Source organism: Poecile atricapillus, chromosome 6 (assembly GCF_030490865.1).
Source record: "Poecile atricapillus isolate bPoeAtr1 chromosome 6, bPoeAtr1.hap1, whole genome shotgun sequence".
Classification (NCBI taxonomy): domain Eukaryota; kingdom Metazoa; phylum Chordata; class Aves; order Passeriformes; family Paridae; genus Poecile; species Poecile atricapillus.
Window position 1 is genome coordinate 31,769,781 of NC_081254.1, and position 22,826 is coordinate 31,792,606.

At 41.3% G+C, this 22,826-nt stretch overlaps 1 protein-coding gene across 2 annotated transcripts in view; it reads right to left on the minus strand.

The window, feature by feature from the left end:
- Positions 1-1,377: 1,377 nt before the first annotated feature.
- Positions 1,378-22,826, minus strand: part of SHTN1 (shootin 1) — a 53,116-nt gene continuing 31,667 nt past the window's right edge. The window contains exons 9-17 of one of the 2 annotated variants that reach the window (XM_058841805.1): positions 20,731-20,877; positions 19,295-19,448; positions 18,129-18,234; positions 16,330-16,412; positions 13,345-13,454; positions 12,686-12,739; positions 9,791-9,911; positions 8,774-8,957; positions 1,378-2,365 (exon numbers count right to left, since the gene is read on the minus strand). In XM_058841805.1, the coding sequence (XP_058697788.1) occupies positions 2,155-2,365; positions 8,774-8,957; positions 9,791-9,911; positions 12,686-12,739; positions 13,345-13,454; positions 16,330-16,412; positions 18,129-18,234; positions 19,295-19,448; positions 20,731-20,877 (1,170 nt within the window). In that variant the 3' untranslated portion in view covers positions 1,378-2,154. Of the gene's footprint in view, positions 2,366-8,773; positions 8,958-9,790; positions 9,912-12,685; positions 12,740-13,344; positions 13,458-16,329; positions 16,413-18,128; positions 18,235-19,294; positions 19,449-20,730; positions 20,878-22,826 lie in introns of both variants that reach the window. The other variant, XM_058841804.1, reaches the window with a different exon arrangement.

The window sequence follows — 22,826 nt, forward strand, 5'->3', positions numbered from 1 at the left end:
CAGTTGAAACCAAATTAACTGAGCAGTAACTATAGTCTAAAAATACCACAAAATTCTGTGCTGCATTTACAAATTGGCAAAACAAATACTGCTGTGTTAAGTCCAAAACTAAATGTTTGTTTTGGGAAAATCAGAATCTCCCTCCATACAAAGAGCAAGCTGTTGACAAACAGTAAAAAAAACCAAAACCCCAAACACAAACAGAACACCACATTTTACACAAAAACAAAGGCCTTGACTGTTATGCTGCTCCATCCCCCCACATCCCCTCAATGCTGCTCTGAGATCCAGCCTGCAGAGGAGATTTTGCTCGTTGTAGCCCTCAAGACAAGTGCATCAGTGCAAACCCCAAATGTTGGGCAGAGAGCTGCGATTGGCATCAGCAGGAAACCTGCTCCAGTCACCAGCAGTGAGTAACAAGTCAATTCCACAAGGTCTGGGAAACTTGTCAGGAGTCTTTTTAATAAGCAACAATGAAAAGTTAAAGAAATCATTTATGTTCTAGGTAACAAAACAGTTTTAAGTAAAAGAAATGCTTCTTGAAAAACTTCTGGTTTTGTATCATTTGAAAATCTGAACATATAATACAGCAGCAATAATCTGAGGAAAAAATACATATATGAAATTTTGCATTTTAAGTTCAGTGTAACAGACAACTAAGTGAAAAATTAACAGCCAGAACCAACTGCCCCCAAGAAATGAAAATATCAATGAGAGACAAATTTCCGCAAGTTTATGAACTGTATGTAATTGAGTAATTAGATCAAGTCCAAGATTTCCGTAGCAAACATGCAAAAACCACCAAAATAGATAGGAAACCACCACACTCATTACTATCATTTTATTTTTAGGAAAAGCACCAAACAGTTGCATGCAGAGCCAAACCAACAAACTCAGAACATTCATCCTTCAATGCTATCACTGTTTCAAATAATTAAATAAAAAAAAAATCCAAGTGCATTCAAGTACGTGCCCACCCAATTTCAGATACACCAATCTTTAGGTAAATCCCTGATTCCATTTGTTCATGATAAAAGAATGAGATACTGTGTTGAATTTAAAGAGACTACAATGGAATGTGAATTGGCAGTGGAGCAAATCAATGATGTTTCTGTCTCACCGTCACCATAGGAAGTAAGGGCTGAGGGAAACTGGGATTTGTGTTATCAAATACAGACACCTGAAGTGTCACCTAATAATGAAATTAATGCCACCAGTGTGTGCCAGGTTCAAAGCAAGGGCTCATTTGTTAGCACTGTGAGCTTTCAGCTGGGAGTTCTCAGAATGCTGATGATTCCCAATAACTTGCAGTCCTAGGATGAATCCCAAACGCTGCCCATACCCACCGGAGCCCTAAGGCAAGTTATTTTTGTGCAGCAGTAACAACAGGCTCCAGCTGCAGCAGTTCCAAAAGCTGCTGTGTAACACTGAAACAAAACCCAGGAGCAAGTCCTCCTTTGCAAAGCTTTGAACCCAAATGAGAGCACCTGTCCCAGCCCACAAAGCCCTGATGCTGGCTATCACTGCCAGAAATCTCGGTGCCACAATGAGATGCTGCACTGCCTCTGCATTTCAGTCTCTGTCCCCCGACAATCTGAGACAGAAGGGTTGTGCTTGTGCTTTTCATTTCCTCCCTGTGTGGGGAAAGCAGGCAGGGGACCAACAAGATCTTGGTTTAAGCAGATATCAAAACGTTTTTAGAGCAATGTGTCTAAACACATTTTTATTAATAATTAGTAACACCCCCCATACTGAAGCTGATGAGGGTGTAATCACTTACAGGTTCTAACCCAAACCTGTCCAGCTCAAGAGGGATGCAAGGGGCTTCTGGCAAGCTTTGGAACAGACCTTTAACAAGGCATTTTTTCAATAAAAGAAGAGTTAAAAAAGCCTCTTCAAATCCATTTTTAAAGGTAACTGACGCTATCTAAGAAATTAATAACCATACCTGCAAAATTAAATTGGGAATGGGATTTTGAGTGACACACAGTTATTTAACACTTCAGTGCATGTAACAAAAACTGCATACAGAAGACCATTTCAATCTGTATTATTTCTCTCTGGAGGTACAGACCGTGGCCCGTAGTAACACACCTAAGCAATTCACATGTCCAGATAATGATTCCCAAAAGGTACAGCCTTGCAGAGTAACAATTAACAGCTAGAACTATCTGTTTCTTTTATTTTCCCAACGTTAGTTTCTTTATGCAGTGGCTTGCTTTCTTCCTCTTTCACTTTGTTCTGGTTCAGGGCATTTTCAGACGTTTGATCCCCACTGGTGGACACAGGATCTAAAACTACCACGGATTCTGTCTCTTTTTCACTGCTAGAAGCTTTTCTTGTCAATTCCGTGTGACTAGTTGATCTAGAGGAATAAAAGAATAAATATATAAATACAAATGACAGTTCATATATTCAGAAGAGCATAAAAACAAAAAAAGCATTTCTATTAGTAGCACATATGACCAAGACAGGTCTGCTAAGCTAATAAATAGATTTATGGATTTAACAGCTGTTATATATAGCAGCACACAAAATGCAACAGTCACATTCCCCCTCCTGGATCATTTGTTGAGCCAGGCCTGGAAGATGAAAAATGAATTCACTGAAAAATGGCTTCTCCACACCTCTATCCCAGAGCCACCTGCCTGGGGGCTGCACTGCATGGCTGAGGCACAGCCTTACCAGGTGTTCCCTTGGCTGCTGCTGGTCTCACTGGGAGCAAGTGCTAATGACTTCTGGAAATTCACTACTGGCTTTGCTGAACTACCAAGGGCGTTTGACCCACACTCTGTGCTGCAGAAATGGGGTTACACCACCACTGTCTGCAGTGCAGGGATTTGTGTGGATAAAAAGCCTCCAAGTGGGGAGGAAGGAAAGGTCAGAGACACCTGGGTTATTTGTCAAAGCTGGCATCAGCCTATGAACACTAAAAGCACTTGTCTGTATTCAGAAGCTTTGCAGTGGTGTTGAAAATGTGCAGGCAAATCCTTAGATTAGCTGGAATGCACCAGCAGAGAACATGGCAAACACTGGGAATGCTCGACCAGAACAAGTGGCAGACTGGGGTGTTCCCACTGCCACCCAAACCCTGCTGGGTGGGCAGACAGAGAGCACAGGCTTGTTCCTCCTGCACCCTGCATTCCAGAGCCTGAGCCCCCAAAACCTGAGCCCTGTAAAGCCTTTTCCACTCCCCTTTTCCTCTTTATTTTTTTGATTTTTATTAAATTTTCATGCTTATTTATAAGGAACAGTCTTCCATACTGGTAAGGTAACACCCTTGAGAGGAAAAGGTAGAATCAACTGGAGGTCAAAGAAAGAAATTTAGCTACAGGATCCATCTGCCATGAACTGCCCTTTATTGTGACAGTCTTTGTCCTAAAAAAATGACAAAGAAAAGGTCACCCCACTCAACAATTACAACATTGGGTGGGGACCACACCAGTTCCCACCTGATGGGGAGAGAGTAAATGAACAGGTTAAAACCAAAAAATAATCACAGAAACAATAGTTGCTGCACTTTCCATTTCAGTTAGAATTTACTCAGCTTGCTGCTGCAGCGCTGGATAGAGAAAATGAAATTCCATGTTCAAGCTTTAATTACAAGAATTGTCTCCAACATTAGAATTTTGGTATAAGTTAATTAATGCAGAAATTGGCACTAACAGATACAGTTTCAGACTCATTTGATTATCATCAGAAGCTAGTGATTTCAAAAGGAAAATAATGCTTATTTTATGCAAAAGTTGTCAATCATTCCAGAAAAATACAAGATGGGGTATTTTGAATGTTACAGCAAATTAAACTTTTTAAAGCAGTGTAACCAGAAGAGGGTTATTTTAAAAAGTGCTACTTTTGAAAAGCTGATTGCCCAACACTATAAAAATGGTCAAAGCCATAAATGCCAAGTTCATTTTTATTTCACTTTGGAGGTAAGTATCTTTCAAATCCCAACAGCTGGACTATTTAATACAATCTGGTGAATCAAAGTATAATTCTTCACTGGGCTCACAGCGGGGAGTCTGCATTAGTGTATGGCAGCATTCCAACAACTGATGCACAGCCAAACGCGCTGAAGTCTGTTTCATTTATAACAAAAATGGATAAAATGGCAATCATATTTACCACCTTCAAAGGACAGAAAAATGAAAGATGTCGATATAAAGTAGTTTAATGGAGAAAACCGGTGATTAAATCAGTGTTTGCAGCATAAAAATAAGAATTACTATCCGACTTTGTTGTACCAGTATTGCCTTCTTCAAATCCTTCACACTGGTGCGGCACCAGCCTGACAATGCTGCTGTTATAGCTGAGGCATTGTTAAAAATTATTAACCCTATTTATCAGTTATTCACAGCTTACTTTCAACAGTTTGTCAAGAGCAGAATGTTTCAGTGTGAAGAATGAATATAATCTTGGGGCTCCTTTTCAAAAAACACTGTCTACTCGTACAAATAAAGCTGGGAAAAGCAATGAGTGAAGACAGAGTTTCACACAGTTCTGAAAAACTCAATTTTGTCCAGCCAAGGTATTTGCATTTAGTTCTATGCAAAGCCCTTCCCTAATTGAGACTGTTAATGCTGTTATCAATATTCTCATTATTTGTCCAACTATATATTTAAACCAGAAACTGAGACCCTAGTTCTATTGTATTCACACACAGTTGTTCACAAGTCTGCATGTATTTTTTAATGACTAAACACATCAAATCTGCACTGTGATATATGAATTTAGATGATAAATGCATTTGAGATTAATTCTATGGGATATGCAGTGTTCCATGCTTTGTTATGTAAGAGCATCAGAAGCAATCTGTTCTGTTTATATAGTTACAGAACCTACAGAAGGTGTAAATACTAAAGGGTTACTAAAGTCTGTGAAGTAGCACTGCTGTGACCTTTGCATAAAATTTACAGTAGGAGTACAAAAGGACAAACTAAGGATCAGATTGTCAACTGAGATGTGGATATTCTTTGTTTCCTCTGGTAATATTAGAACCTTGGCATTATTTAACCTGGGTCAGTGTTCTATTCATTAAATCATTGTAAATCACTGTAAATCACTATAATATGTATCCATTAGAAAACAGAATTTTATGTCAGTATTCATTGAGAAGAAAAGCAAAAACTGCAGAGGTGTCTATTATTTCAGAATTCTTAACAAGGCAGGAGAATAAACCAGAGAAGACCACAGGCTAATACTGAGCAACAGTAAAAAATACACCAATTCCAAGTTTTGAAAGTCTGAGATGAACAAAGAATTCCACCACAGTACTACCAGTATTTGTCCAGCAGTGATTACAGGGAATATAAACAGTGACACTGGTGAATTAGCCCTCTGTTCCCTGCTGATAGCTCCAGTGCTACCTGCAACACCCGACATCTGTGAAGGAAGTGCAAGAAACCTTCTCCATTTCAGAATGCCCCTGCTAAACCCAGCTGAGTACAGAGATGGTCAGCATAGCAGCCAGCAGAACAGAACTGCGCACAATCTGTAGCATGGAGATTGTTCTCATTTTCAGGTGCTTCTTTTGAAAAAGCTCAAAAACATCAGAAAATTTACTTAAATGAAGAATCTTGGAGAGCTTCTACCTGCACTGAGAGGGCACACAAAGAGTACAAGCTAAGAAAAATGTCTCAGTAGCTTTTAAAACAGTTAAAACTGAGGAGACCTCCAACTTCCAGAACATCCCATTGTTTTCTTTATCTGTTGTTTAAACTAAATTGCCCATGTTCAAGCTGCACTGGGAAACCTTTATAGTTCATTCCAGCTGAGGCTGAGCTGCTCCCTGCAGAGCTGGTAGATGATTTGGGGTACTAAGATTACAGCCAGGAGAGGGAGGACAAATCCTTTAATTGTATAAAATCATCAGATTAAGACTAACCCTCTCTGTAGTGCACTCTGTCAGCAGAGAACTCTGCACCCCAGAAACACAATATTTACCAAGTGCTGAAAAAAAAAACCCACCAACCAACCAAAAACCCCAGGCAGAGCCAGACACACCTTTCCCTTCTGTGCCTAAACACTGCAGGGGGTCACAGGAACTCTCTTTGTTCCCATGGAAAATAAATTGTCACCTCTTCTAAGCAGTTGCCCCAGAATTACACTCATGCTGGGTTAAACACTGGGGAAGAGACCTGCAGAGGAAGTTACCTGCACACTGAGCTAAGGCCTCAGTTTCTCTGCAGGACACACTTTACTGATGTCTCCTGCCCAAGCACCACCTCAGCAAAATTTCACACATTCCACACCATCTCCTTAATGGCTTCAGACACACAAGAACCTCTTGCACTGAAATAACACCTCACCTAGGGGTTCTAAACTCGGGTTTGTTATAACAAGTTGTACATTAAAATCTAGGTGAAGGTAAGAGAATAAATCCTGCCCTACAAGAGACACCTGGCAATTATGAGACATGCAGTCCTCCCCTGGGATGTGAAAGGTTTGCTTGGCTGCTGCAAACAGATTAAGAAGTCACACCTTGGTTAGATTTCGAGGAATTGCAAATGATGAGAGAGCTGCATCCTTTAACATCAGGTGGGAATAAGGAGAAGAGGATTTCTCTGGCAGGGTATCCAGTCCAGGCAGGGCACTGTTGGTTCAGTTAGCACAGGCTCCTTTAGGGAATGGAGTGGTGCAAGGGAAGCAGCCCCTGCTGCAGAGCACACGGTTCAGGGTGATTCACTGAACCAGCTCTGGGGGGGCCCCCCTGGAACATCCAAAAAAGCTGGATCACATGCCCAGATTTATCTTCATTCATGCAATGAATCCAGGGATCCAGGATGCACTCCAGAATACAAATCAAAGCATAGCTAATGCAGACAACAATAGTGGGATTTGCTTCAGAAGTGCTCTGCTGATCCAAACTAAGCTGATTCCAGGGAAGCACAGAAAACTGCCTAATTACAGAGCCAAGTTGTCAGACCTGCTGGCCAGATGAACTCCCCTCTGCTTCCAAGCAGCCCTGTTCCCAACAGTGCTTTCACACCTCAGTCTGGAGGCTGCTTCTACCAACCTCTGCTGCAAACAGGACCCAGGAGAGAAAAGAAAAGCAGCTGCTCTGTAACGTGGTGTGGGGCCTGCAGGTTATCCCTGCTCCTCCTGCCAGCCTGGCCACACAAGAGTAGGAGAGCCCCAGCACCTTCTCTCTCACTGCAATCCATCCCTAAGGATGAGTGCTCCCAATTAAGCAGGTTTACACCAGTGCAAGGAAGCCCTGCAGCACTAAGGAGTCTGGCCCACCACATTTGTTTTAATGCTTTAAACAGATAAATTAAAGTGAAATGTGTCTTTCGGGATGTCACTGAATAGGCAAGCTGAGAAATAAATTGAGCTTCACATATGCTTTTATAGCACGTAACAACTGTGACTGTCAACACAAGATCCTTTTCACTGTCAATTTACCACGCATTCTGCGAGACCTTGGGGCCTGCAATTATTTCATTTCCTTTCTTGTAAATGCAATTTCCACTTAGTTCAGTGGCATGAAGATACACAAAAGGTGGCAGGAGTTGCTTGTATTTTCTGGTTTGTTCAAAATCGTAGAACTCCATAAACTACAAACACAATTTTCAGGAACAACCTCACCTTTCTGTCAGGGTAGGCGTTCCAGAAAATGCAATGGCATTATTCATGTCAAAACAACTGTTGAAAATATCTTCATCTTTCTGATTAAATTAAAATGAAGATCATTTTTTTTCTAAGGATACTTAAATGAAATAAAAGGGGAAAATACATATGATTGAAAACGGCATTCTGCTATTAATTCTCTGTGGGAATTAAATACAACTGCAGAGCACAAAAGGAAATTGGGCTCTTTATCCACTCAAAAAAAAAAAAGGATGAAAGCACCTGCATAAGAGTGAAGTATCAGTTCATAAAAATAGATGCAAACTGAATACTCAGCTCATTTGTCATGACTTCCTCCTCTGAACAAAGCAATGGAGACTTGTTAGAATTGGTACTGGTGGTATTTTCTAACTGACAGAGCAGGAAATCAGAAGTTTAATTAGCATAACTACAATATTTTTCCGATCTGATTTGTCTCATCTCTCTCCTTTACTTGAAATGACAAACTGACAAGCAACTTGGCAAGGCAACCAAAGCAAGAGCACAGCCCAATTCCAAAAGGAGCCTGGTACTGTCAGAGAACAAGCCAGTCATCCAGGGAATCTGAAATAAATATTGCTGAAGTAGGTTTAACTCTGATGCTGGCTTCAAGTCTTCAATTTACTGTCATGGAAGATCCTGCTGCCCATCTGTGCAAATGCAGCACTATGTTTTTGGGTTTTTTTAACTTGAGATTTCAAGGTAATTCAAACTTTTTACCAACAATAAGAGTAATAGTTAGGACTTGTTTTGGTTCAACAGAAACTGCCCTGCACACCAGCATATAGACCAAGATGATTCACGTGACTATATTTTTTAAAGTGTTTGCCAGAACTACTTTTAATCAAGAGTTAATAATACAAGTACCATTCTTCTTCAGGTTATGGAAAAAAAAAAACCAACCTTGTTAATCTTCCAGAATCTCTTGAGGGCTTTTTTTTGACAGAGAAGATGAATGTTTTCTTGAAGAATGTTCACAGGTTTTAGAAGAACATTATTAAAGAGAATTTAATTTCTCCTTTCATATGAGACTGCAAATTATTTGGGGAGTCAGTGGTAAACAGCTGCAGACTGTACAATTATCTTGCTAACCAAAACTGATATTAAATCACTTTCTAAACACATCTTGTACCACAATATATCTAGAGATCTATATTCTACTTACTGTAAAGTAGGCTTGGAGCCTGTAGCACCCTTAGGCTGGCTGGGGACAGGACCTGAGTTGGGTACTTTGGAAGTGAATTCTGTCTCCACGTCTTTCTTGTTCAACACTGCCTGTGGGGCACTGGCTCCTGAACCCAGCACAGGCAGAGACTTTGATTCTGATGTGGCCAAGATTCCAGTGGGACCTAAAATCCAAAGAAAGTTTAATGCTTCTGTTATCCTGATTGCAAGAGCAGAGCAGAACTCAAGCTAACTGTAGAAATCAAAATGGAATTTTTACAAACAGCGTCCAGTGCAAGAGAATGTCAAAATACTGCATTTGCAGCTTCTGCTCTCCCCACCAAGAATTTCCCTTGCTTGTACCACAGGCAGCAGTTGCTGTGTTGATTCTCCTGCCTTTTGGGGTGTTAAGTCCTGCTGCCCACACAGCCCTACCCAGCACAACTTTGGTGCTCTCCCAAGCTGACTGCAGAAAAGCCTGGTCTCAATACTGATGAGGAGTCAATGAACTGTCTGCAAAGTCCAAGATGAAACTCTACAGTGACATTCAAATAAGCCACACCTGCATCAATGATGGCATGGACCTACACTTGCACAAACTGTTTATAGCCAAGCAGAATATCAAAAGTTTCTTAAAGAAGATGACAGTAATGCACAGCGTAAAAACTGCAGATCCCTGGTCTGCAGAGGAGGTTAATTCAAATCACCAGTCCTTGATCTCATTTCTCTGGCTAGCATTACTTTTGAGAGTATTTTCACAGTAGGTTCAAGCAGTAACTCCAGCAATAACATCTGAGCTCCAGGCTGGAAAGAGGAATCTGAGTGTAGTGTGTGTGCAGAAAATCCTGACAGAAGCATCTCTTGGAGAAAATGGGATGAAAAGCAACAGGTGAGAGAGGGAAGGGAGTCACTGTAGAAGAAGGTGAAGTTCTCCATGGCAGTGGTCTGGAAGGGAATGTAAAGCTTCAAGAGTGAATGCAGGGAGAGGAAGAGGACTCCTCTGAAGCCCAGCACTTACTGCCACTGTCCTGGTCAGTGGTCACTTTCCGGCGCCGCAGGACTCGTTCCAGCTCTGTTTCACCACTGTCTGTTTCAAGGGACTTCAAGCTTCGGGAACTGGTGGATTTATTCAGTGTTTCCTACAGCAAGAAAAAGGCATGAGGAACTCTCTGAGGACAGATTATGCCTTGCCAAGCAGCTCATGTGCACAGCTTCAGCATCTTTCACACTGCACTTCTAGAGCAGCGTGCCAAGCCGTTCCATCAGCACAGCAGGAGCATCTGGGAGCCACTCACCATCCCACTCTTACTCAGATTAATGATGAAGGGATAAACCACACTTATTACACATTAGGGGGTTGATATCAGGCTTAAGAGAGATGTCCTGGCCCTGCCACTAATAAACAAATGCTGATGTTTGCAGGAAACTGCCAACTTCATCTTAACATCTGAAGGATCTTAAGAAACTGCTAGAGTTCTCATGCACGTAATCAAGCTCTGTTAGCAAAACACCAAAGATCCATCTTCTACTGCTCCAGTGGGTTTTGTATTTTAGCATGGTCCTGTGTTGCTGCATCCTTGTGTATCCATGTGTCTGCAGAAGTCACTATTTATCAGCTACAACTGCAGCACATTACATCCTGTAATGTAGCTGACCTGCCATAAACCTGACCCTGTGTCTATATACTTCAAGGTTTCTCTCTTGCACAGAGTTAGATCTCAAGCTGAAACAGATTTTTATACATACAGAACAAAAAAAAAAAAGTTATTATTGACTTATGCCATGGCTAGCATGTGGTATCTGTGAAACTGCAAATCCAGGAGCATTTTTTTTTTGAAGTGGGAGGAAAAGAGGCTTTAAGTAAAGCCTGAAACCTCACAAACTTGCCTACAGGAATTTAAATACACATTTCGTGCATACTGCACACATTTCCCAACTCACAACAATCAGCTGCTGGATCAGAACCTACCTGATGGTAAAATTTACCCAAAATGTTTATAATGCAACTGGAAATTTGGTACCCATATACTATTTCCTCCTCCCTCTGAGTCTTCCCATAAATCTTGTTTATTCAGCCTTCCAAAACATGTCAGACTCATACAGCATTTTTCCAGACAATAAATAACATTCTATTGACATCTTTTGTTGGTAAGTACATAACTTTTGAGCAGAAATAGCCAAGGACAAAAGGAAATAACACTGCAAGTTGCAAAAGCTATGTTATTTTCAGGACCCCTTCAAATAAGCTCTTAATTCTTCACTCCTGCCTAGAAGTTAAAAAAATTTCTTTCAAAACTATTTTAAATTTAACCAAGCAGGTTATTCATTAGTAGTATGCTCCAGATCTGTACAAATGTACATGTAAAAAAGTAACTTAAAAAAGGGAGTCACTCAAACTCTGGAATTTGCACAACATAAATGTGTTTTGTTTGCAACAATTATATGGAGGTCTACACAAAATGCATAATTAGCATAGTAACAACAAATGTTTACTCCATCACATTCCACCCCCATGTTTGTTGTCTGACTGTGCATAATCACTGCTCTCAAGAACAGACTGGAGTTGCATTTTATACAGTTTCTCTTGCACTGCAAATACCCTGAAAGGCTCAAAAGCAATGAGCATGACACAGAAGTGCAGTGCCTGCAGGTTTCTCTCTGCTCCCTCTGAAGTGCACAATCAAACCTCCCCTGGTGTCAGTGACACTGTGCTGAAGAAATAAAACAGCTATTAGAGAACGAAAGGACCCTGGGCAGGATAGCTCTGTCCAACCCTCACTGGTCCAAACAGCACACCACATCCCACTATTCCTGTAATTATGGAATTCTGCTTAAAGCACAGCCTCAGTGCTGTGTTTTATTCCTTTCCTATTTACCATCACATTTAATTATGTGTCACTCTAATTAGGGCTCAGCATTAGGGTCTGGTGACTCTCTAGACCATTTCTTCCCTTCTTCCCCTGCTTTCACATGACTGGAGAACAGCCACCTTAACACAGTGCTGGTGCCCCACTGGTGATTTTAAATCACAGCAGAGGCTGTGGCCACACTCTGCTGTACTGTCTTGCATCCCCCAATACACTAGTGAACTGTGTTTTGTAAGGGCTGTTTAACCACTGGATGATGAGAATGATTAGCTTCACCTTCTGTAGAGTGCAAGTGAAGCAGTTTGCTTCAATACTGCCACAATTCCACCAGACGTGCCAAAGTGGCACTTCAAAAGCTTCAGGGTTACAGAAGTCAGGGAGCAAGAACTACAGCTCCTTCTGACTGATACAATTTTAGCTCTTGTGCAAAAGAAGCAATCAGTTAAAAACAACAAATGCTACACATGAGTAAAGGACACAACAAACCTAGCACACTGCTCTCAGCTGGACCAAACATGCCTAATGGTTTTATTTTGTGATAAGGGGTTATGTGGACAGCTTCAGAATCCACTTTTTCTACACATCAACCCAGACAGACCAGAGTCTGTGTTTAAACTTCACATATGCTAACAAGAAATCTGGTGGCACAGGAAAGAGACCAGTTGATGAGGACAATTCTACACCTATTATATATGCAGTCCAGAGGCTTTACTTTGGACTAAATACAGCTACTCAGCTGCCTCTCCATCCTTAAGCACCCACACTGGGAGTATTTGGAAAGTTTCCAAAGAATCTATGGCAGACACAGACCACGAAATCCCCTCTAGTGGCAAAGCACACAAACCCAGTACAGAGCGCAAAACCTAATTCTCCTAGCAAGACCAAAACCAATCCTTAAGTCAAACTGAAGTCAAAGGTGGAATTGTTTTTTTTTCCCAAAACTGCTCTATGGCTTCAAACCAAAATGCAGAAATTTCACAGTTTGCACAGAAGGCCCTGACAGCTCAATGAGAAGAAAATGAAATATAATATGAAAGTTCTCTTACCAGAATCCCTTTTAGTTCTTTCATTGCACTTTCAGAAGGCTTTGGTGTTTCTGGCTGTTAACAAACACAACACACAAATGTTAAAAGCCACACAAAATGGCTCAGGACAGACTCTGTACCTGCAGACAGACCTCACACAGGGACCCAGGCCTGTGGGTGTGTGACATTGCTCTGAACCCTCCTCCCCTGGGCACAGGGCTAACATTCCACCCATTTCTTTACTCAGATGAAGAGCCTCAGCTCTTGTGTCTGAATCACAGACTTCACATAAAGATTATGCTTTTGTGAAGGAGGTAAGCAATATTCTACAGAAGCCACACTCAGGTGTAAGTGTTGCAGAAAAGAAAGTGCTAATGCAGTCTACTTGTTGATCATCCCCTGTAACCACTTCAGGTATTCTCTCTGTGCTTTCTGCTTCTTAGCAGCTGTTTGTTTACAAGCTTCTTTTCTGTGTCAAAGAAACTGGCCTTTACTTACTGCTGCCTTCATTTTTTTTTCTGTTCTTCAGGTATATGCTGCTCTAATTCATTTTATCCAAAATCAAGCAAAGTAAATGAGGGGAGGAAAATGTATTCTTCTGAGTATTTACCAGAAAAGTTTATTTTCAGTGTAAATTACTGTACTTAGCTAAAATTATTAGTCTGCTACTTATTCCAAACCTTTGTTTTAGGCCTGCTTGACTGGTTGACTGGTCTCAGGTGAACTCCCTTTTTAATCCTGTCCATCATCTCTTCCACAGCTTGTCTCTTCAGATCCGTAACTTCTTCACCTGCTAAAGAAGGCAAAGAGCAGACCACACTTCAGATAGGAACTGCAGAGAAATGGCACAAAGTAAAATCCACGTTCTTGTTCTTGATACAGGGATCTTTGCTATCAGCTGAGCTGTCCAAACTCCTCAAGCATAAAATGTCATTTCACACTGAGGATCTTGACTTTGCAAATACCCAAGTGCAGAAGCTTGGACAACAGCAGGGCCCACATCCTGAAAAAAGCAAAGCTGCTGGAACAGTTTGGGAATTGCAAAAGCTCAGTGCTCTAGGCTGAAGCACCAGGGTCTGAAAGAACACAGCTCTGCCCTCACTGTGGCTCAGCAGAAATTTCCACAGCTCCACTGACACAGGAGGAGCTGATAATGCCCTGTGACAGTGACTCTCAACCACTCTCCCATTTCACATGGGTTTGAGGACCTGGCTGGAAAAACACACCAAAACTTCAGTCTGAACTAAACCCAACCCTTCAAAAAACACTGCATCAAGTTAAAGGCAAAAACTGAAATACCGTGAAAGGAAATGGCTGCTTTTTCAAGAGATTTGGTATCAGGACTGCAAAATATTCAGATGACATGGGAAACTCTGTGATGAACCTAAATAATACCTGTTAACTTATCAGCATTCTGGATAACAAAAGAAAAGACCCTTAACATTCCAGAAAGGGGAGGGGGGGAAGAGCACTTAAAGCAAATACTTGGAAAAATAGGGTTGATGCTATTCAAAGCTGCAACCTTGTACCTTATGTAACAGGAATTTTAAAAAGACTTCTGCTCTCTCACTTGTCAGGGTACTATTGATGATTCATAGAAATGTGGTTTCTGTATTCTAAGCCGATTTAATGTCAGGCTTTAATTTCACAAACAGGCTGTTTCAAATATAAAAGCTTAATTGGTGGTATGGGATAGAAACCACTCATTCTAAGTCCTTAACAGGGGTCAAAACAAGTCTCAAGTTTGATATAATAACTAGATCAAGAAAGAACTTTCTCCCTTTTTTTTATTTTAAGAACAGCTCAACTATTAAGAGGAAAAGCAGTTTATATGTAATTGAAGAAAGGTCAGAACTGTTCGTTTACTAATAAGTAATGAAAGACTGGGGAGCAGAGAACCTGGAGTGAATTTCATAGTATTTCCTGCAATCACTGTTTGTGACAGTCTCAACAAAAAGGCATAATCAAAACATCTAGGATGCTTACAAATCAAGGCACTATAACTGGACTTCTACTGAAAGGTAAGATTGACTCTTCATCAGAGATCTCAGTACAAGGTCATCTCCCTAACTCTTCCATCCAGACCAACAGCCTTGTTTCTCTCAGACTGGTAACCAGTTCCCAGAAATTCCCCCAGGGACCTGCCCAAGTCACTCCATTCTTCATTTCCTCACCTGAAAATGGGAGGAGTACTGTACTTTCTTTTCCCCCACTTCCTGCCTGTTGGTTCCATGCAACAATCCAGCCTGACTTACATACCATTAGTCTGCTAACAGCAGGGGGTTTTTTAACAGTTATATCCTATAATTTCAGCCAGGTTCCCTTCTTTGTTTAAGTGGCAGCAAATGAGTTAAGCAATTCACTACAAACAAACTCCTGCTGTTTCAGAAGGAAGAGAGAAACACCAAGAAAACCCTTGGTTATTTAACTGGCAATGCCTGTCTAACTAGCTCTGACTCTTCAGGCACTCACAGCATTTGTAAATCTGTACTTAACTCCTGTTCTCAACCTACTAAGTTTCCAGCTTCCATTAACAACAATAAAATGCAATTTCAGCTCTTACTCTGCATGCAGAGCCACCTTAGTGCAAGACCTGTTTTGTTTTAGGTTTTCAGTGTTATTAAAGGATTAGAATTACAGTCAACTCTGAGTGGTAATTTCACAAGATATGAATTGAGGGATGAAAACTGAAGTATTTAACAAACAAGCTCTGTGGAGAGGCTCTGGAGAGAAGAAATTATGTGTGGAAGTTCATAAATTTCCCTGTATTATGCTGAATATCATCTGCTCTCTGTTTAATGCTCATAGGTTTGGTCTTCTGCCTCTTCCAAGTAACCTGTGGAAGCACAAAGCCCTGCACATGCTGCAGCTCAAGCAAGAAGATAACTTTTCTCCACTTACAAAAAGTGCTTCTTCCCTTGAAGTTTTTGACCTGCAACCTCAAAGACTGTTTATACTCAAATCCTTTTGGAAAAAGTAAATTTGATGCTGATGACCAGCTCAGTGGAGGCAGAGATGGCTATGAGGGCCACACAGATTTACCTGGGATCTCAAGGAAGTCTGCAGTAGAATACAACAGAATGTTTCAGTTGGAAGGGCCCTGCAGTGACCATCTGGTCTGACAGCCTGACCACTTCAGGGTTACAGCATATTCTTAAGGGCCTCAAAAACTTACAAGCTTGGGGCATCAACCACCTCTCTGGGAAGCCTGTTCTAGTGTCTGACCATTCTCACCATAAATTCTTCCTTACGTCCAGTCTAAGCATTCCTTGATGCAGTTTTAAACATTCCCATGTGTTCTATCACTGGATCCCAGGGTGAAAAGCTCAGCCCCAGCCTCTCCCTGTCTCCTCCTCAGGAGCTGTAGAGAGCAATAAAGCCTCTCCTCAGCCTTCTTTTCTCTGAACCAGACAAGCCCAGAGTCCTCAGCCACCCCTCACAAGAATGCCAAAGATACCACTTCTCATCTTGGTGCACATATTCCTGGGCTGCAATCCCATTTCTGGGCTGCAGGGCAGAGGAATGTGCTGGGACATGGACAGCTGGAGTTTATGCTAACAATCAAAGGCATCTGCACCACCATCTTTAGCCCCAGCTCCTTTCCAGCAGCTTTTCCTGCAGTACCAGTGGATAAGGCCCATGGCTTGAGAAGGGATGAGCTGTACCTGACTCCTGCTGAGGAGGTTTCTCCTTCTTGCTCACGTTGGTGTTGGAGTGAGATCTCTTGCGAATCATTGACATGAGAGACCTTGGGGGGAAATGAAACTGCAGATTGTCATTTGTCCTGGGTCACCCACTGTCAGAATGAGCCTGAACATGACACACCACCAGCCTGCTTATACCTGATTATACAGCCACTTACAGAAGACTCATTTAATGGTTCTTGAATGCAGATGCACTGAATTACCCCCCACAATGCCTCCCATCAAAATGCACCAGAGAAATTTATTTCTTTTTAACAGACATTAGGCACAAATCAAAACACTCCAGATTTGAATATTAAAAGCCAGTGTCTCATTGTGACACATGACAAACAGAAGCTGTTTCAGCATAATAAACAGAAAGAAGAGCCTGTAGATGTTGAAGTATTGTTCTCCAGAGGACACTTAAATATGGTGATCAGTATCTCCTCACCATTTCCAAGTTTGCAATCTTCTTACAGTGTCAAATAATTATCCCCTCACTATATTCACAAGGTAAAAGTCCACACCAGCAAATGATTCATCTTCAAGAACAAGTACAAGCTCCTCTGCACTTCTGATGTGTCAGCAAGGCCAGTCAGTCCCTACTGATCATCTTTCCTTACACAGCACAGTGACATCCCTGCCTAGGAGGTCAAAACTCTGTCCCAAAAAAATGCAGCATCCAGTGCCCACGTCCTAAAACAATTTCTATCCACATACACATCACAGTGCATGAGGAAATAGTCTGATTTTGCTACAGGATTTAAAATTAATAGTTTCAGCTATTCCAAACAGTAAAGTGCACAAATTTAAACCAGAAAATCCCACAGCACTCCTACACAGTTAATTCATGCTATCCATCAGTGAGAAAGGAGCAAGCAGGCAAAATAAGTTAATGGACATAAAAGAAGCAGAAGGCCAAAGACAATCTTTCTGAACATGTCTGGTTTCTAAAAACAATACAGGATGCACAGAGGGATGAATTCTCCCCAACAATCACATCTATTCGTATGTTTAACACAGTAGTTAACAAGACTCCTGGATGTCATTTCTATTACAGAAGGCTGCAAACTGTCATCAAAGTCAATTTATTTCTAAAACCAAGCAGACAGCATGAAGAGATTACCTGAGTTTTTAAAATTAACGAAGCACCCTTTAGTGTTTAGGTGATTCATCTGGGTCTAATGCGTGATGCAGCAGCATAGACAAGTCATTCTCTTTTATAGTCCTTTGCAGAAATCAAGCCAAATTTTGGTAATTTTGCCCAAAACTGCTTGATGACTGGGTGGTGATTTTCTTTTTTTTTTTTTTTTTTGTCCTTTTTAACTTATGAAAATAATTGTGGGAACTCAATGGAGTCTGCGTTTTCATCATCATCAGTATCTGACATGAAGGGACACACAATAATCTAACATATCCTTTGGTTCAAAGGAGTTTTCTTGGCAAAAGAAAGCATTTCACAAGTCTATAATTACAGCTATCAGGTGAATAGAAAAAAAATAATCTCCTAAATTTAGAGGAGACAGGTATCCCTCCTCCTCCGAAGGCACAGTCTAGACAATCTGTCAGGCTCGGCAAGGCAGGCACTGATCTGAATTGGTCAGGGTGTTAACTCTGGGGGCAGCTGGGGCACTGAGCGTGTCCTGCTGCTCAGGAGCCCCAGACAGGTGGAGAAAGCCTTTTTTTCCTTTAAAGACACTCTTCCTGCTTGGGTACCAGCTGATGTGAGGAGTTCTACTCCTGCAGAGCAGCACTGCTGTGCCCGGGGTGGGAGCACTCACCGGATGGGGTTGGGAGGAGGAGGAGGAGGGAGAGGCGGCGGCGGAGGCGGTGGAGGCGGCGGGGCAGGGTTTTCAGACTGCTGGATTCGCTTCTGAAGTTCATCAACTGCACAGGAGCAATGAAACAAACCACAGTGAGCTCCTGGGCTCTCTCATCTCCTCTGAAAACCAACTTTGATGGTTTAAGGAAAAAACTCAACTAATTAACTAGAGAACAAAAAAACCTGCACCACACAACTGCCAGAAGTCCATTTTTTGACATTTTCTACAAAGAACAATGCACTGGGTTCCCATTAGAACAGCAACCTCCAACCTGAGTTACTACTGAAACTCTCCCTCACACAGGATTCTTCATATGAAATGATAGAGCAGGGAAAACTTGATCCCATTTCTGCAGTGGTCTATCTGAGGTTTATTTGAGAATGAACTAACAAGAGATAAAAGAAATGGACAATTTCAACCTCCAGACTATCTCTGTCTTACTGATGGAGTGGGCTTTCCCCATAAAAATGGTTGAAATTGGGTTGTGACAGAATGGATTTATTTTCTCTCCTGTTTTCATGTCAGACCTAAAATGTGGAAATTACTTTTCTGCACTTGAAATGCTGTCAAATATAATTAATTGGGGAAGGGCAGAAACAGAGAAAAAAAAAAGCCTTGAATTTCTTTTAGTTACAAGAATTCTTAGCGATTGTTCTATGTACAGTAAGTTACAGCAGAGGTAAGAATATGATTTCCACAGTGGATATGGTTCTTTGTTCTTGCAAGGATAGATTCAAATTAAAATTAAAATATTTTAAACTTGCTTTTAAATTTTAAAAGGTAAAAAAAATTAAAAATCAACTGAGTGACTGTAAAGTCCAGGTATCATCTTTTGTGTCTTTCACACAGATATCCATTCCCATATATTTATCCATGTGTATGACTCAGGGCAACCTAACAACAGGATTTTTATTCTTTACAGAAGTTTTACAAGGTTATTCCTTCACACATTTTGGACACAGTTGTTCTGCAGCTGAAGGCAGTTGCTGTGCTTTGTCTAGTGAAGCAAAGGTCTGGATCACAGCTACACAAAAACTTCTGGAGTCTCAAATGCAGATATGCACCGACCAGCCCACATACACACACACTTCACCCCTAAAATGAAAGTTATTACATAATTTTACCCGAATGCTTTAGGTCTCTAGCTTTTTCTTCTGCATGCTGACACTTCAGCTCCAGTTCTTTCTTATCTTCTTCCAAAAGCTCTAGTTGCTGTTTAAGGCGACTAATCTCCTTATGCAGTGACTGACTCTCTAGCTGCTCTTCCAATTCTTTAATCTGCAGTTGGCAAACAAAAGGATTCATCACAATAAAAAGCATTTTCTGTCCCTCCTGTTGGCAAATAATCCACTAGGTATGGTTGTGCCTGAAAACATCGTGTTGTAATACAGGAGTGAAGCACAAGTCCCAGGAAAAGGAAAATTTTTGAATGAGAGCTGGAAAGATTCTTCTGAGAGATGTCAGAATATTCTGTTATGACCCCAACTTGCTTTATCTCTTCTTTAAAATATGTCTTTAGCTCCAAAGTACTTAAGCTTTAGGTTGTTCCCTTTTCTTTTTATACCGTTTTTATCACATAATTAGAATTTAATTTCAGAACATTTCCTCGTTTGAAGCACAAGAACATTGACATTTTTTTTTCTCTTACTGCTTCCACTGACAGGCTCATTATTTAAACTCCCTTGTCTCAACTCATGCAGATGCCAGTGGGGGAATTATGGAATATCTGATTCAGAGGCAGCATTCAGATGCAGAGTAGCAGTAACTTCATAGCTCCCTAAACACATACCTTTTGCTCTAGACTTTTAAGTAGCCAAGATGCAGAGGTTTTCTTTGAACTGGCAATTATTCTTCCAAAATACTCAGAGAATTTGAGATTGCACAGTCTCAGCATTGCTCCATTGATGAAAGGACAGGAATTGTTTACCTATCCCTAGGCTTACTCAACTAACAGAGCTTTAGGAACAGGCCTCAGGGATAAAGCAAAACTCATTTTCAGGCTTTCCTTGGAAGCAATGGCAATTTCTCCCAGTAAAGAGAGTGATCTAGTCCAGCTTTAGAGAATATATTTGTTTTTATCCTACCAGTTTAGGTCCTCTCTTTGCAGATTCACTTTCCTCCTCCAGTATGTCTGGCTTGCCCCCATCCATTTGTTCAGCAAGACCCAGATCATTAATGTGCACTGCCTTCCTCTCACCTCATGTTCTTTCCTTATACCCCCAAGACACGTTTTTGTATTACTCAATGTCCAAAACATTCTCTTGTCATCTCTTCACTTAACAGAACCTGACTCACTGCTTGTAACTGCACTTACTGGCACCCAGAATAAAATAGCTGCCTAAACCAGAGCCTTCAGGCTCAGGAGCCTTCGAGTTCTGTGCTCATATCTGAACAGTGACTCAGAAGAAGGGAATCACAACCTTCTCTGAAATTTAGTTCTTAAAGCTCTTACAGGGGATATGACCTCAAAAAATTCTGAATGTAATTAAGACACAGCACTCCTTAAATTCAGGAGATTTTCAAAGACTTTCACATGAGACAAAAAGAAATTCTCTTTTACCTTTTGCTGGTGTTGAAGCCTCTCTTCTTCTAATGTGTGGGTTAGCTTAGCATTGTCATCCAAAGCCTTCAAAAGCTGTTGATCAGGAGCAGAATTTTGCAGAAGCAACTGACTCTGCCTTTTCATCTTGTTTTGTTCAATAAACATCTGCCAAAACAAGCCCAACCCCAACAAAAACAACAGTCAGGCAGGCACAGCCTAACACTAAAATGGCTATTGGAAAGAAAATGAGATATTAACATCATGTTAATGTGGTAGGAATAATGAGGGAGAAGCTGAGAAGGAATGGGAAAGGAAGTTTGAGAGTAAAATTCACAAGAGCTAAGCTCACACTGAAAGGAACCAGGTGTTTGCTCAGAACCACCCACTGCTACACCTCAATTACCCACATGTTGGCAGCATTCAGAATTTAAACATCTCAATTCTCTTTCCTGGAAATGGGAACAATCAGAGCCCCATTTTGGGAGCTCTGCAAAGACTAAAAGAACTCTAGGTGGAAGATAAAATATCTATGAATTCACAGGCTATCTCCTCAAACACATCTGCAAGCCTTGGCATAAAGCCACTTACTGGAGGGTTAGCTGGATATGTGAATGATGGAAATTCATTTCTTCAGGAAACGAATTTCAGTCCATGTCTGCGTAATCAGTGTGGGCACTTGCCCTGGGAAAAGGCTTTTTAGGACAAATTCAGCCTTTTAGTTCTGATCTTTGTGTTCCTTCCTCTTCCCAAGTTATATTTTTCATGTGGCAAATGAATACATTGTGGGGGGCAGGAAAAATCAAAAGGTCTAGAGACCTGACATTGATAAAAATATCACACACATCTCTAGCCTTCACTTAAGAGGTGCAGAAGCTGTCAGCATATGCAGTTTCCCTAAGAGATATGTTCCTCCTAGACTGTTTAGGAGCTAGGAAAATAAAAAAGACTGCTTCACAACAAAAAAAAAAAATCTAGTGAATTTATTCTGCACCTTGACATCTCTTTCAGGTAGAGGTTTGCCCCCAGGCAACGCGGGCTTCCACTCGACAAACTCAGCTGTGCCTGCTCTCAGAGCAGAAACAGGGACTGGGTCATGCTGAGGTTTCACGTGAGTGTGCACAGGTCAGCAGAGCCACTTCTGGCAGCAGAACAGAGAACAGCCTGAGAATGCAGGTACTCCCTCAGACTGCAAAAACACCGTTGCAGAGCTCAGCAAAAGCAAGGGGATATTTTAAGAATAAAGTATTAGAAATACAAAAGTGCCATGACACCTTTTCAGATTCCCATCCTGTTTATTGACAAACCAGAATTATGGATACGAGACATGGTTTCTTCCCCTCTGGCACCACTGCAATGCTCTGTGATTTATTTCTTTTAATACAACTAGATATTAAATATGAGCTGATGCTTGTGGCAAGCATTCTTTACAGAGACACTTCAGCTGAGCTTTCCCAGCAAGCAGCTCCCAGCGCAGCTGTGCAGACAGACAGAGAAAAGCACTGACTGTGCTGAACTTTTACCTCCCCTGGCAGCCTGTCTGACCCTGCATGCCAGGAGGAGTCAATTGATGCGGCCCTAACACCAATAAAACCTGCAGTGAACACTCCACTGGGCAAAGCTGTGCCATGGGGGCAGGCAGCAAAGGACTGGAAGCATTTGATGGAGAGGAAATGATGAACGTAGGCGCTGGTGCTGCACTTTGTTATAAAGCAAACAGGAACAAATTGCTGGCAGTGCAAAGTCAAATGTGCACTGGACATCAGCTCTCTGTCCCCAAATTCTGCCAGTCAAACCAATTCATGCTTATGTTAACCTTACACTAGTAGGGCTGTGGCAAAAACAATTCAAGGGCAAGAGAATTTCAGAATTAAAGGTACCCACAACAAACCATAAAGGTTTGCCTTTGTATTGCAATTCACCCATGTAATGCCTCATATTCTTAAAATAAACAGCATCTTTGAACATTACAATTGAGAAAGGCCTCTAAATCACTGCAAAACAACTCAATATTGTCTCTGAGTTTTCTGTGTTCCTGTTAAGTCACTCACAGAAGTTATTTAACCCTGACAGAAAACAACCTCTCTCCAGAAGCCAGCTTCAGTAAACATCACAGT